General features: G+C 51.2%; 1 protein-coding gene across 3 annotated transcripts in view; it reads left to right on the top strand.

The window, feature by feature from the left end:
• The window catches only part of TRANK1 (tetratricopeptide repeat and ankyrin repeat containing 1), a 258,846-nt gene that overhangs the window by 101,215 nt on the left and 142,959 nt on the right, over nt 1–14,672 (top strand). For all 3 annotated transcript variants that reach the window (XM_033930525.1, XM_033930526.1, XM_033930523.1), the window contains exon 8: nt 686–832. In XM_033930525.1, the coding sequence (XP_033786416.1) occupies nt 686–832 (147 nt within the window). The remainder of the gene's footprint in view (nt 1–685; nt 833–14,672) is intronic.

The following is a 14,672-nucleotide window of genomic DNA, read 5'->3' as shown; positions in this document are numbered from 1 at the left end:
GATAGCCTTGCAAATGGTTATTTGCGATTGGAAAAATTGGGATCGCTTTAGTTTTATTTTTTGGTGGGCGAATTTATGCTTATGCTACAAATATGAAAAAAATGAATGCTGACATGTTGGGACATAATAAGTTATTCAGATTAGTTTGGGGTCCATTGACATCTTTTGTTACTTCGATATAGTTGTCTCTTATCTTTATTTTTCTGTGGATTTGCACACACATCAAAGGAAAGGTAGGAGGGGGAGGGGCTATCTCTTTTAGTTTTGTTTTATTCCTTGACTGAATGTATGGGAAGGGAGGGGGTTTATTCTTTCTGTATTGTTATTGATTGATTATAAGTGCTTACTCTGATTATTAATGTATGTATAAAGTTCTGCACTTGAAAACTTTAAAGATTTTAAAAAACAAAACCATTTCTAATATATAATACCGTATTACATCCAAATTAACAAATAAAAATAAAAATTAATTAATTAATACAAATTAAAAAATATAAAATTATATAGATGAAGATTGCAGTCCCGAATTCAACTCATCAATTTAAAAAGGCCATTTAAAAAAATGTGCCTTTAGATGTCTTAAAATTTTGAAATGATGATATAGCCTATTCCTCTTCCCTCTTGTATAGAGGGGTGCTCTGGTGAGATGGTCAATAATTAATGCTATTATTAAAATCTATTTTAGAAGACAGTAACCTCTTCAGATTCGTGGTGAGGGTTGAGAAGAGCATGAAAGAGAGGATCAACCAGCAGGATGAGAATGGATGCACGGTTCTGCATTTGGTCGCATCTTCTCCCACTACCTCACACAGCAATGGGTACACCATGAAACGTAGGTACATTGCTACCTCCCAGCAGCGCCTCATCTGTCCTTTGCATGATGAAGTAAAAGTGCATACATTTTAAAGGAGTTTATTTTGGGACACAGGCTTTTGCAGGATTCTGTGCAGACTGAAAGAGGTGACTGCCCTTTCCTCTAAGGTAGTGCTTCTCATCCCTCTCCTGGAGGGTTTTCAAACTCACTACAATGAATATGCTTTATATAAATTTGCATACATCAGCTGTCTTGTATGCAAATCGATTTCAAGCATATGTATGGTGGCAAGAACTTGACTGGCTAGGTGTGCCTCCAGGAGAGGGTTTACAGGAAGTGCTCTAAGGAAAAATTAAATCTACTCTTTCCAGTACAGCTACAAGAACATTGGCTTTTGTAGTGTGCCGGCCAAAAACATTCACCAGTGTCTCATATGAACAGAGGTGGGAAGTGCAGGCAGGGTCATTGCAAGTATATTAGATGCCTTAGGCAAATCTTCAGTTTTACACTCCCTTCAAGTAACTTTCAGACCTCTAGCTCTCGCTCCGTGTGAATTTGCTAATTAAACTGAACAACTGTGTTCACTCTAACACTACCTGTCTTAGAACAAACTTTAGAAAAAAATATTGGATGTCAACTTTTAAGTATTAAACTGTGTGTCGTGTGCAGTGTAAGGGCAAATCTATAACAAGTCTGTATCTTTGCACACCCCTTGCATGTTTAAATGTGTAGCATACTAGCGTTGAAGCATGCATAAGTCTACATCTATCTACAAAAGTGCCAGCAGAGTACTTAAAGTTAAGTCTGTAAGAGCATTCATGGGTGAGTGGGTATATTCATGGGCAGAGCTCCCACTTGAACTCATAATTAATAATAATAACAATTTATATACCGCAGGTCCGTGAAGCTCTATGCGGTTTACAATGATTAAAAATGTTACAGATTGAATAGTACTAACAGAGTTGAAGTTTAGCGATCAGTTGTGGGGAAAGATTGTGCAGTGCAGCTGCCTACGTACTTTAGGAACAGATATGTCTTTAGGGGTTTCCTGAATTCCCCATAGGTATTCGCACGCATGACTTGCAATTGCACCTGTCCCTGCTGCATTTACCTGACTGCAGTTACGCCAGACCTATGCAGGTGCATAAATGTAATGCAAGCCAAAACCCAGGTTATCCCAGGACAAGCAGGCAGGTATTCTCACTAGTGGGTGATGTCATCCGACAGAGCCCCGATACGGACGTCTCACAAGCATACTTGCTTGCAGAAACTCAGAAGTTTCGAGATGCCCGCATCGCGCATGCGCCAGTGCCTTCCCGCCCGATGGTCCAGGCGTGTCTCCTCAGTTCTTTTCTTTCCGCGGAGCTGAGAAGTTCTACTTCAATTCTGCACCAATTGAACCCGTTTTTTGCCTTCTTTCTTGCCGCGGTTTTGAGTTTCTTTTCTCTTTATCGTGTGCTTGTTTCATTTTGTTTCTTTAAAAAAAAAAAAAAAATTTCTTTCAGTGCGTCGACCGGGTCGGCCGCGTGGCTCAGGCCCCACTCCTTCGATCTCGCGGTGGAGCTTTTTCGGCCTATGTCCCGGCCAATTACCGGTTTTAAAAAGTGTAGCAAGTGCCAGCGCGCGATTTCGCTGACGGACCTGCATCGACGCTCCTGCAGTGTCTTGGTCCAGAACATTTCCCGAAATCGTGCCGGCCTTGTTCCACTCTCACAACACGAGCGTTCAAGCGTCGCTGTTTTTTGTGGGAGTCGATGTTTAAGATGGAAGCTGCTCAGGAACCTTCAGCTTCGACTTCGGCCAGTGCTTCCTCTGTTCCGGTGAAGCCTCCCGCCACATCTGCAGCATCGAGTCTCCTGAAACCGGCTTCTTTTGTCCCGGCTTCGACTCCGCCTGCTGCACCGGTGCCTTCCTCCGTCTCCTCGGATCAGGTACCTCCTCCTCCCATTCCACCCGTGGTTCTCAAAGTGCCGAAGGCTTCCAAGCAAAAGCACTCGACCACGAAGGAGCGCGAAGACCATGCAGGGGGCCCCACTTTAGGTGCGGCAACCTCCTTGTCGGCTTCGTTGCGGTCCCTTTTGGAGGCTCAGTTTGTCGAGCTCATGACCACCATGGGACCCAAGTTGATAGCCACGATCCAGGTGACCAGCCGGTTCCGCCTCCGGGGGGCGGACCACCCCCTCCTCCTCCTCCTCGCCGTTCGCTCTCGCTGCTCGGCGAGGAGGAGCGGCGCTTGGCGGCCGGTCCCTCGAGGCGGGCCTCTTTTAGTGACATGCCCCCTTTAGAGCCTATTACGCCTCCTGATGAAGAGGTGTGGAATCCCTCTTTGGGTAATCGAAGCCCTGGGCATAGCAAACAACAGGAGGAGTTCTTCCGCACTCCTTATCAGGCCTGGACTGCATCTCGAGAGGCGTCGAATCTTCCACCTCTACGCTCTACGGCCTTGGATCCCATCTACTCGTTGGAGGTTTCTGGGGACCATTCTAAGCATCACCGATCTAGATCCCCTTCTAGGCACCGGGAGGGGCATCGATCCAGGCACTCTTCGAGGCACTCCTCTCGGCACTCTACGGTCTCACCGCAGAAGAAGCTGCCTCGTATGGGGTATTCCTCGTCGGATGTGTCTCCTCCGGGACCGGAGTTCGAGGATCCCTGTGTCTCATATTCGCCCTGTCGATCACAGGTCTCTGTGGATCCCGAGGCCTCGACTTCATCCAGTCCTTCTCGCAGGCCTGTGCTGGCGGACCAGCTATCCTTTTCGTCTTTTCTCCGGCAAATGGCGGATGACCTGGACATTACCCTGGATTCCGGTTCTCGGTATTCCAAGGAGTACCTCGACACTATGCATTTAACTCATCCTCCTGCCAAGTCTCTGTGTCTGCCTCTGCACAAGCTCCTCGACCAGACGTTCATGAGGTGTTCCTGGCAAATTGGATGCTCGGTACCGCACGGTGCATCACAAGGGATTCGAGGGCCCTCAACTCTCTCATCAGTCCCTACTGGTCGAATCCTCCCTCAATAAATAATAATAATAATAATAATAATAACTTTATTCTTGTATACCGCCATACCCAGTGAGTTCTAGGCGGTTCACATTAGTTAAACATGGATTACATGCAGTTAAGAGTTGGTTGAACAGATTTACCTTAATTAAATATAGTTACGTGCATCGTTACATGCGGTTCACATTAATTAAACATAGTTACATGCAGTTAAGTAATAATTGAACAGAGTTGCATGGAGTTAGGTGTTAAAATGAGCAGGGATGCAGGCAGCGGAGAAGATAAGATTGGGGAGAAGGAAAAGGTGGGTCGGGGGGAGGAGGGGGGCGAGATAGAAGGGGGGGAGGGGGGGATCCATGAGGAGGGGGGCCATTAAGTGTCGTGGCGTCGGAAGAGGTGTGTTTTGAGTAGTTTTCTAAAGCTGAGGTAGGTTGGAGCCTCGAGGATTAATTGGGCTATCCATGGGTTTAGCTTGGCGGCCTGGAAGACGAGGGTTTTGTCGAAGAATTTATTGGAGTGACAGAGTTTTAGGGAGGGGAAAGCAAATAACTGGATTCTGCGGGAGTTCTTGTTTCTGTTATTCAGGATGAAGAGGTCTCATCCGTCCCAGGTGTATGCCTCGGTACCTCTGGGCCGCGAGGGCAGGACCATGGATAAGTTTGGACGGCGCATATACCAGAACTCTATGATGGCATCCAGAGTTCTCAATTATACTTTTCATTTTGCCACTTATTTGGAGTTCTTCCTGCCTGTGCTTCGGAAGTTTATACCATACATCGAGTCGCAGGCTCGCTTAGAATTTGAGGAAGTGGTGGGCTCGCTGTCCCAGCTTCGCCTCCAATTGATGCAATCCTCCTACGATGCCTTCGAGCTTTCGGCCCGAGCTGCCGCCTGTTCTGTGGCTATGCGTCGATTGGCATGGCTTCGGACCATTGACATGGACCCGAACCTCCAGGACAGACTTGCCAACGTTCCTTGTGCAGGGACGGATTTGTTTGACGAGTCCATCGAGACCATGACGAAGAAACTGTCTGACCATGAAAAATCTTTTCATCCATTCTTCGGCCCAAGCCTAAGCCTCAACAGTCTCGACCTTCTAGACTGCCTTTAATCTATCAGCGGCATTATACTCCACGGCAGGCTCCGGCTGCGAGACAACCAGCGAAGAGACAGCCTCCTCAGAAGGCTCAACAAAAGCCTCAGCCTTCTACTGTCCCCAAGGCTCCTCAGCCTTTTTGACTCTCTCTTAGAGAGCATAACCAACCTCGTTCTGCCTCCTCCTGTTTTTCCCATTGGGGGTCGCCTACATCATTTCTATCATCGATGGGAGGCTATCACCACCGACCTCTGGGTCCTTACCATCGTCAGGGAAGGGTACTCTCTTCAATTCCATCGGGTCCCTCCGGACCACCCTCCAAGAGAGTATCCTTCCAACTTGACACAGACCGCCCTTCTTCTTCAGGAAGCTCAGGCTTTTCTCTGGCTCCGGGCCGTCGAGCCGGTCCCTGTGGACCAACACAACCGGGGGTTTTACTCCCGGTACTTCCTTGTTCCGAAGAAGACGGGCAACCTACGGCCTATTCTGGACCTCAGGTGTTCTCAACAAGTTCCTGGTCAAGGAGAGATTTCGCATGCTGACCCTTGCTTCTCTCTACCCCCTCCTCGAGCAGCACGACTGGTTATGCTCTCTGGATCTCAAGGAGGCCTACACTCACATTCCCATTCAACCGGCCTCTCGCAAGTTCCTCAGATTTCGGGTGGGACATCTACATCTGCAGTATCGAGTGCTTCCATTCGGCCTGTCCTCGTCCCCCAGAGTATTCATGAAGTGTCTGGTGGTAGTGGCCGCTGCACTCTGGAACCAAGGTCTTCAGGTATTTCCCTACCTCGACGACTGGCTCATCAAGGACCCCTCGGCTCCGGGGGTCATCTCGGCGACCCTGTCCACGATTCGGTTCCTGCAGAGTTTGGGCTTCGAGATCAACTTCCCCAAATCTCATCTACAGCCTACCCACTCTCCCCTTCATCGGGGCGGTTCTGGACACTATTCAGCTCAGAGCATTCCTTCCTCCTCAGCGCCTGGATGCTCTTCTTCACCTCTGCCAGTCAGTGTCTTCTCGCCAGTCCATCTCAGCGAGACACATGATGGTTCTCCTGGGCCACATGGCCTCTACAGTTCATGTGACTCCTTTTGCCAGACTTCACCTCAGAATTCCTCAGTGGACCCTGGCTTCTCAATGGACACAGGTGTCAGATCCTTTGACTCGTCACATCATTGTCACTCCTGCTCTTCAGCAGTCTCTACTTTGGTGGATGACCTCTTCGAATCTCTCCAGAGGTTTGCTGTTTCACACTCCTCCCCACCAAAAGGTTCTCACAACAGATTCCTCGACCTATGCATGGGGGGGCTCATCTGGATGGGCTTCGCACTCAAGGATTCTGGACCAGTGCGGACCGCCTCCATCAAATCAATCTGCTGGAGCTCAGAGCCATCTTCAATGCTCTTCAGGCTTTTCAACATCTGCTTCACAACATGGTGGTCCTCATTCGCACAGACAATCAGGTTGCCATGTATTATGTCAACAAGCAGGGGGGCACGGGCTCGGCCTCCCTCTGCCAGGAAGCTCTCAGAGTCTGGGATTGGGCGATTCGCCACAACACTTTCCTCAAAGCTGTCTACATTCAGGGGAAGGACAATGTCTTGGCGGACAACTTAAGTCGTCTCCTCCAACCTCACGAATGGACTCTCCATTCCAAACCCCTTCATCAGATATTCTCTCTGTGGAGGACGCCTCAGATAGACCTCTTTGCGGCTCCCCACAACTTCAAACTGCCTCAATTCTGCTCCAGGATCTACACTCCTCATCGTCTCGAGGCAGATGCCTTTCTGCTGGATTGGGGGAATCGTTTTCTGTATGCGTTTCCTCCATTTCCACTCATTCAAAAGACTCTAATCAAAGTGAAATCCGACCATGCCACCATGATTCTTATAGCTCCTCGGTGGCCCAGGCAGCCTTGGTTCTCCCTTCTGCTTCAACTCAGCAGCAGGGAGCCGTTCCTTCTTCCAGTGTTTCCTTCGCTGCTTACACAACATCAGGGATCTCTACTTCATCCCAACCTGCAGTCTCTCCTCCTGACAGCTAGGTTCCTCTCAACGTAACCCCTCACCAGTTTTCCCAGGCGGTGAGGGATGTATTGGAGGCTTCCAGGAAGCCGGCTACTCGACAATGCTACTCCCAAAAATGGACTAGATTTTCTTCCTGGTGTGTTTCTAATTGTAAGGAGCCTCAGCAAGCCTCCCTGTCTTCTGTATTGGACTATCTTCTACACCTGTCTCAGTCTGGACTCAAGTCTACATCTGTACGAGTCCACCTGTCTGCTTGTCCTGGGATAAAGCAATGTTACTTACCGTAACAGTTGTTATCCAGGGACAGCAGGCAGCTATTCTCACGTCCCACCCACCTCCCCTGGGTTGGCTTCTCTGCTAGCTACCTGAACTGAGGAGACACACCCGGACCATCGGGCGGGAAGGCACTGGCGCATGCGCGGTGCTGGCATCTCGAAACTTCTGAGTTTCTGCAAGCAAGTATGCTTGTGAGACGTCCGTATCGGGGCTCTGTCGGATGACATCACCCACTAGTGAGAATAGCTGCCTGCTGTCCCTGGATAACAACTGTTACGGTAAGTAACATTGCTTTATGCCAATATTGTGTAACAGAATCTAGGCACCTGAATGCCTTGATAGAATAGCTGCCTGGCATCATGACGCCAGGCAGCTATGGAGATGGCCACTTATGGAATTGCCCCTTTGCACATAATATGTGTGATTAACAGGCTTCCCCCCCCAATGCAGGAAAAAACCCCCATTACTGCATACTTTTACATTTGTATGGCTTTCAAGATCTCTTTATTTTGTTCTCTCTGCAGCAATCTTTTGTTGCTCCCTAGAAACTGGGGATCAGATTGATCAGCTAGCCATCAGCAGTGTCGCTAGATTGGGGTGCCCTCAGAGCTACCCATTTGGTTAAGAATGCAAATCTTAGCAGGAGAGAAGGAGAAAAAAGACCCTTACCTGCAGTCATGTAGTAAGGGGGGGCGTGCCGCCCTGGTCATGGTCTTCCTAAGGGCTCAGCACCCCTCCTTCTCTCTGCCCCCCCCCCCCCCGGCTCCTCTCCTTGCTGCGTGCGCCTCCCTTTCCTTCCCCAGTACCTTTTTTTACTTCCCCGGTGCGAGGTTGCTGCTCGCATCGGCGCTCTCTCTGACATCACTTCCAGGACCCTCGCCTAGGAAGAGACGTCAAAGGGCGAGCCAACACTGACATGGGCATGCTGCTCATGCCAAAGAAATTAAAAAGGTACGGCTTACCTGTTCAGTTACAGGATCAAGCTCAATGTTACCAGTACTTGCCATTTTTATAGGGCTGCTGGACATACACAGCTTACAGTCTAATCAAAACAGACAAACGGGACAAATAAGGGATTAGGGGTATTACAAGTGAGTAGGAGTTAAAAGCAGCCTCAAAAAAGAGGGCTTTGAGCCTGGATTGGAATACAGCCAGAGACAGAGTTTGACGCATTGATTCAGAAAGTCTGTTCCAGGTACACAGTGGAGCAAGAGAAAAGAGACGGAATCTGGAGTTGGTGGTAGAGGAGAAGGGTAACGTTTAGTCACTTGCATTTAGGCCAACCTAAGTGCTGGTGTAAGTTCAAGCACTTAAATGTGGCAGCTACCCACATAACCTGAGTAGTCTGCAACTTGCGCATAAGTGGAACCTCCCCTACCTGTGTACACCATGGTGATGGGATAATCGCGCGCCAGACACCAGCGCGCTGACAATTCGGCACAAGAAAGAAGCGCGCCTTGGGAAAACTTATTTTTAAAGAACTCCGATGGGGGATGTGGGGGGAAACACCCTCCCCCCTCTTTAGTGCATAGTGTTCGCGCTGCCGTTGGGGGTGTGTGGGGGTGCAACCCCCCACATTCTAGAGAAAACGGAACTTTTCCTGAAAAAAATCAGAAAAAGGTCTGTTTTCTCTATAATGGAGGGTTCCAACCCCTCATACCCCCCCCCAACAGCAGTACAATAAAGTGGGGGGGTTCCCCCAAACACCCCCCGTCGGAGGTCTTTAAAAATAAGTTTTCCTGCAGTGCGCTTCTTTCTTGCGCTGAATTGTCAGCGCGCCACTGACTATGAACCGTACACCACCTTGCAAAAATCCATGCTTTGTAAGTTAAGCGGGTATTTGCAAGAAAGCACGTTGGTGCCATGCTAGTATTTGTGCAGATAAATGCACACCTATGCATGTAAATGCTACTGTTTTAAATATTCTCTCGCATGTTATAGAATTGCCCAAATTGAATATGTACATACTAGTCTTTAAGCCCATTACATTAACGGGTGCTAGAGCAGATGTCTGTCTTTCTGGGTTTTTTTCTTTGTCTCTCTCTCCTTGGACGCTGTCTGTCTGTCATTCATTCTGTCTGTGTCTCTCCCTGGCCCCCTGCCTATCTGTATTTCTCTGTTGCGCCATGCCTGCCTGTCTCTCCGTGGCCCCCTTCTGTCTCCCCCCGCTCCCAGAGCAAGCATGATTGTTTTGTGCCCCTCAGCACACCCCTCCCCCAGCAGTCCCCTTTCCCTCTCCCCTTGTTGTGCCATGCCTGTGTGCTCCGTGGCCCTCTTCTGTTCCCCCACCCAATGATTACTGTCTGCCCCCAGCACACCCCTCCTCCCAAAGCAGCCCCCTTTCCCTCTTCCCTGGTCCCCTGTTCTGCCATGCCTGCATGCTCCGTGGCCCCCTTCTTTTCCCCCTGATGATTGCTGTCTGCCCCCCTCCCCCCAAAGCAGCCCCCTTTCCCTCTCCCTCTGGTCCCCTGTTGTGCAATGCCTGCCTACTCCGTGGCCCCCTTCTGTTTCCACCCCCCCCTCCCATTCTTACCCTCCCTCCATCCTTCCAACTGGAGCTGGTCCTCTTGGCCCAGATCGTGCATCAGGCTGTGGTTGCCGTTACTGCCGAGCCCCCCGTGCAGCAGGCCCGGCGTCCTGCCCTGGTACTGCTCGCCTTCGACCAGGTTCTCCTGCTTAATGGCGGTGGGTGGGGCTGCAGGAAGACGTGCGAGTGTGGCGGCAGCGGCAACCCCGGCTCCTTCTTCAGCACCATGTTGGGAAGATGGAGAGCAGCCTGCGAGGTTCGCTACAGCGGCTGACGAACCTCAGCAGTCCGCTTTGAAGAGGAGCGGCATCGGGAGGAAGGAGTCGCTGGCTTGTTCTACACACTTGTGTGCCTCCAGCTAGCGCAGGCGCCATGAGGACTGGCACAGAAGCACACCTCACGCCACCAGGAATCACGATCTTTCAACAGCGCATGCGCGCTTAGGGTTTTATATACAGTGGTGCCTCGCATAACGGACGCCTCGCACAGCGAACGCTGCGCACAACGAACTTTATGTCTTGATCCGTACAACGAACTTCGTTTCACACAACGAAGTCGCCCGAGCTGCATCCTTCCGCGCAGGCACTGCGCTTAACTGCCCTCTCTCCGCCTGGTTCCCTCTTGCCCCCCCGACTCCCCGACACGATCGGGGCAAAAAGGAGCCCAAGCCCTCTTGCCCCGCCGATTCCCCAACTCCCCACACAATATCGGGCCAGGAGGGAGCCCAAGTCCTCCTGGCCACGGCGACCCCCTAACCCCACCCTGCACTACATTACGGGCAGGAGGGATCCCAGGCCCTCCTGCCCTCGACGCAACCCCCCCCCCCCCCCAACGCCCGCCCCCCCCCCAAGAACCTCCGACCGCCCCCCCAGCCGACCCGCGACCCCCCTGGCCGACCCTCACGACACCCCCAACCCCCTTCCCCGTACCTTTCTGTAGTTGGCCGGACAGACGGGAGCCAAACCCGCCTGTCCGGCAGGCAGCCAACGACGGAATGAGGCCGGATTGGCCCATCCGTCCCAAAGCTCCGCCTACTGGTGGGGCCTAAGGCGCCTGGGCCAATCAGAATAGGCCCGGGAGCCTTAGGTCCCTCCTGGGGGCGGGGCCTGAGGCACATGGGCCCAACCCGACCATGTGCCTCAGGCCCTGCCCCCAGGAGGGACCTAAGGCTCCCGGGCCTATTCTGATTGGCCCAGGCGCCTTAGGCCCCACCAGTAGGCGGAGCTTTGGGACGGATGGGCCAATCCGGCCTCATTCCGTCGATGGCTGCCTGCCGGACAGGCGGGTTTGGCTCCCGTCTGTCCGGCCAACTACAGAAAGGTACGGGGAAGGGGGTTGGGGGTGTCGTGGGGGTCGGCCAGGGGGGTCGCGGGTCGGCTGGGGGGGCGGTCGGAGGTTCTTGGGGGGGGCGGTCGTTGGGGGGAGGGGGGGTTTGCGTCGAGGGCAGGAGGGCCTGGGATCCCTCCTGCCCGTAATGTAGTGCAGGGTGGGGTTAGGGGGTCGCCGTGGCCAGGAGGACTTGGGCTCCCTCCTGGCCCGATATTGTCGGGGAGTTGGGGAATCGGCGGGGCAAGAGGGCTTGGGCTCCCTTTTGCCCCGATCGTGTCGGGGAGTCGGGGGGGCAAGAGGGCTTGAGCTCCCTTTTGCCCCGATCGTGTCGGGGAGTCGGGGGGGCAAGAGGGCTTGAGCTCCCTCTTGCCCCGATCGTGTCGGGGAGTCGGGGGGGCAAGAGGGCTTGAGCTCCCTCTTGCCCCGATCGTGTCGGGGAGTCGGGGGGGCAAGAGGGCTTGAGCTCCCTCTTGCCCCGATCGTGTCGGGGAGTCGGGGGGGGCAAGAGGGCTTGAGCTCCCTCTTGCCCCGATCGTGTCGGGGAGTCGGGGGGGCAAGAGGGCTTGAGCTCCCTCTTGCCCCGATCGTGTCGGGGAGTCGGGGGGGCAAGAGGGCTTGAGCTCCCTCTTGCCCCGATCGTGTCGGGGAGTCGGGGGGGGGCAAGAGGGCTTGAGCTCCCTCTTGCCCCGATCGTGTCGGGGAGTCGGGGGGGGCAAGAGGGCTTGAGCTCCCTCTTGCCCCGATCGTGTCGGGGGTGCCAGGGACCACACGGAGTCACCCACCGTACCACCCGATTCGGGTAAGCGCAGGTATCGGTGGGTGGCTTATTTGCGGGGGGGTGCCTTATTTTACATTTTTTTCTAAAAAGGGGGGGCTGTCTTATTTGATGGCCCTGCCTTATCATCGGGGAAACACGGTAGAAAAAAAAAAAAAAATGAACAGTTAAGTCCCAGTTTTTGCCGCTGAGACTCTGCCCTCTCACTGTAAAATTAGACTCTACTTAGTCTGTCTTTAAATTTAAAAAATGTGTGTTGTTTTAAAAAACAATTATGTTTTTAGATGTATCTAAATAAAAATAATAACCAAAAATTTATCTTTTTTTATGTCATCTTAGCATATTTTATGCTACAGAACGAATTATTTTTTTTAACATGTATTGTTATGGGAAAACGCGTTTCACATAACGAACTTTTCGCATAACAAACTTGCTCCTGGAACGAATTAAGTTCGTTGTGTGAGGCACCAATGTATAGAGATATAAGAAACAAAGGTTCTTATTTATGGAATGGATGAGTAGCCTAATGGCTAGTACAGCGGACTGCGATCCTAGAGAACTGGACTCAATTCCCACTGCAGCTCCTTGTGACCCTGGGCAAATTGCCTAATCCTCCATTGCCCCAAATATAGCTATTGCCCTGTCTGCCTTCTTTTGTTTTATCCAAGCTATTTGAGCATGCCATCCTCTGTCGCTACCTTAACTTCCTTTCATCTCAACACTCTTGATTCTCTACAGTCAGGTTTCGCCCCTACACTCCACAGAGACTGCTCTCACCAAAGCCTGTTCCTGGCCAGATCTAAAGGCTTTTACTCCATCCTCATCCTTCTTGACCTGTCTGCTGTCTTTGATATTGTTAATCACTGCTTACTCCTTAATATGCTGTCCTTACTTGGATTCCACGAATCTGTCCTCTCCTAGTTTGCCCTCCTACCTCTCCTCTCGCACCTTTACTGTATGCGTTAGTGGGTCCTCCTCTGCTGTTATCCTGCTAGTGGTTGATGAACCCCAGGGTTCTGTCTTAGGGCCTCTTCTTTCCTCTCTCTACACCTCTTCCCTCAATGCCCTGATCTCCTCCCATGACTTCCAGTATCGCCTATATGCTGATGACTCTCAGATCTACCTCTCTACACCTGAAATTTCACCTAAAGCCCAAGAAAAAGTCTCAACCTTACATTGCTGCCTGGAAATTAAACATGTTTGGCTGATGTTGCTAAGAGAACGGGAGATAATTACTTCCCAAAACTTGGAAAGTAGAAAACAAACAGCGAAGGAAGACTCTTTTTATTAATTTATTGTACTCGACACGATTGTGTTTCGCCTCAGGAGTCTATTAATGACATGAATTGCTGTCTACTGTCATCATAAGAAATACACAAATGTCACTCTTTCTAAACAACTTAGCAAATGGCTCCCCATATCTAAACAGCGCAATGTCACACACGGGAACAAGACCGAGCTGCTCCTCCTTCCTGCTAAATCCTCTGCTCCTCTCTCTCCGTTCTCCATCTCTGGAAATAATACTATTATCATTTGTCTCCTCTGCTCACAACCTTGGAGTTGTCTTTGACTCTGACCTCTCATTTTCTTCGCACATCCAATAGACTACTATAGCCTGTCGCTTCTATTTCTACGTGTGACACACCAAAACCACATAACGCTAAAACAAGCGCACCTCTGAAAAAACTCTAAGAGACTAAGGATCTCAAGTGCCCGCTGTTATTTGCCTTTAGAACCAGTCTAGGCTAACAACCTATATGCGGGCTATTATCGGTCCAAATTGTCTCCTTTTGAGTAGGTATCATCTCTTGAGGGCCGGGTAGAAAATCATTCCTGAGCTAAGTGTTATACAGTGGAACCTTGGTGTACGAGCATAATTCTTTCCAGAAGCATGCTCGTAAACCAAATTACTCGTATATCAAAGCGAGCTTCCCCATAGAAAGTAAGGGAAACTCGCTTGATTCGTTCCCACCCCCGAGGCCAGTGGCATTGCTGCCCCCGCTCACAAAGGCCCCCCCCCTGCGTGATCCACCATCCCCCCGGTAATCCGGCACCCCCCCGCGATCCGGCATCCCCCCCCGCTCATGTCGCCCCTCCACACCCCCCCCTGCTGCTATCCGACATCCCCCCGCCCCCATCCACCCACCTGAGAGAGAGAGAGCAGGAACTCGAAGGCCTTGAGCATACGCAGATGCTCAAGGCCCAGCAAAAAGGAGGCAGATCTTTAGGCACCGGCATGTCCTGTGCGATGGTGCCGGGTGCCAGATGGGGGGTAAGCGATGTATTCGGGTGGGTGGATGGGTGCGGGGGGGATGTCGGATCGCGGCCGGGGGTTGGAGGGCGATGCGAGCAGGGGTGGAATGCCAGATCGCGGGGGGAGCTGCTTGTACATCGAGGCAAGCTTGTTTTCTGAGACGCTGATTTTGCGAATGTTTTGCTCGTCTTGCAAAACACTCGCAAACCGGTGCACTCGTAAACCAAGGTACCACTGTATATGTATATAAATACTATATGCAAGAGGCCCGAATAGGAATATAAGAATATACCTATAAAAATTGGGGCTTCTATTTCTACATCATCATCAAAATTTGCCCCTTCTCTGAGCATACTACCCGGACCCTTATCCACACTTTAACCTCATATTTAGACTACTGCAGTTTACTTCTAACAGGTCTCCTGCTGAACCGCATCTCCCCCGTGCAATCGGTGCAAAACTCAGCTGCATGACTTATCTACTGCCAAATCTTGCTGCACTCACCTTACCCCTCTCCTCAAATCACTTCACTGGTTCCCTATCCGCTTCCGCATACAGTTCAAACTCC

This window comes from Geotrypetes seraphini, chromosome 2 (assembly GCF_902459505.1).
Source record: "Geotrypetes seraphini chromosome 2, aGeoSer1.1, whole genome shotgun sequence".
In the NCBI taxonomy this organism is placed as follows: Eukaryota; Metazoa; Chordata; class Amphibia; order Gymnophiona; family Dermophiidae; genus Geotrypetes; species Geotrypetes seraphini.
Note: the sequence above shows the minus strand (reverse complement) of the source record. Positions and strands in the feature narration are given on the sequence as shown.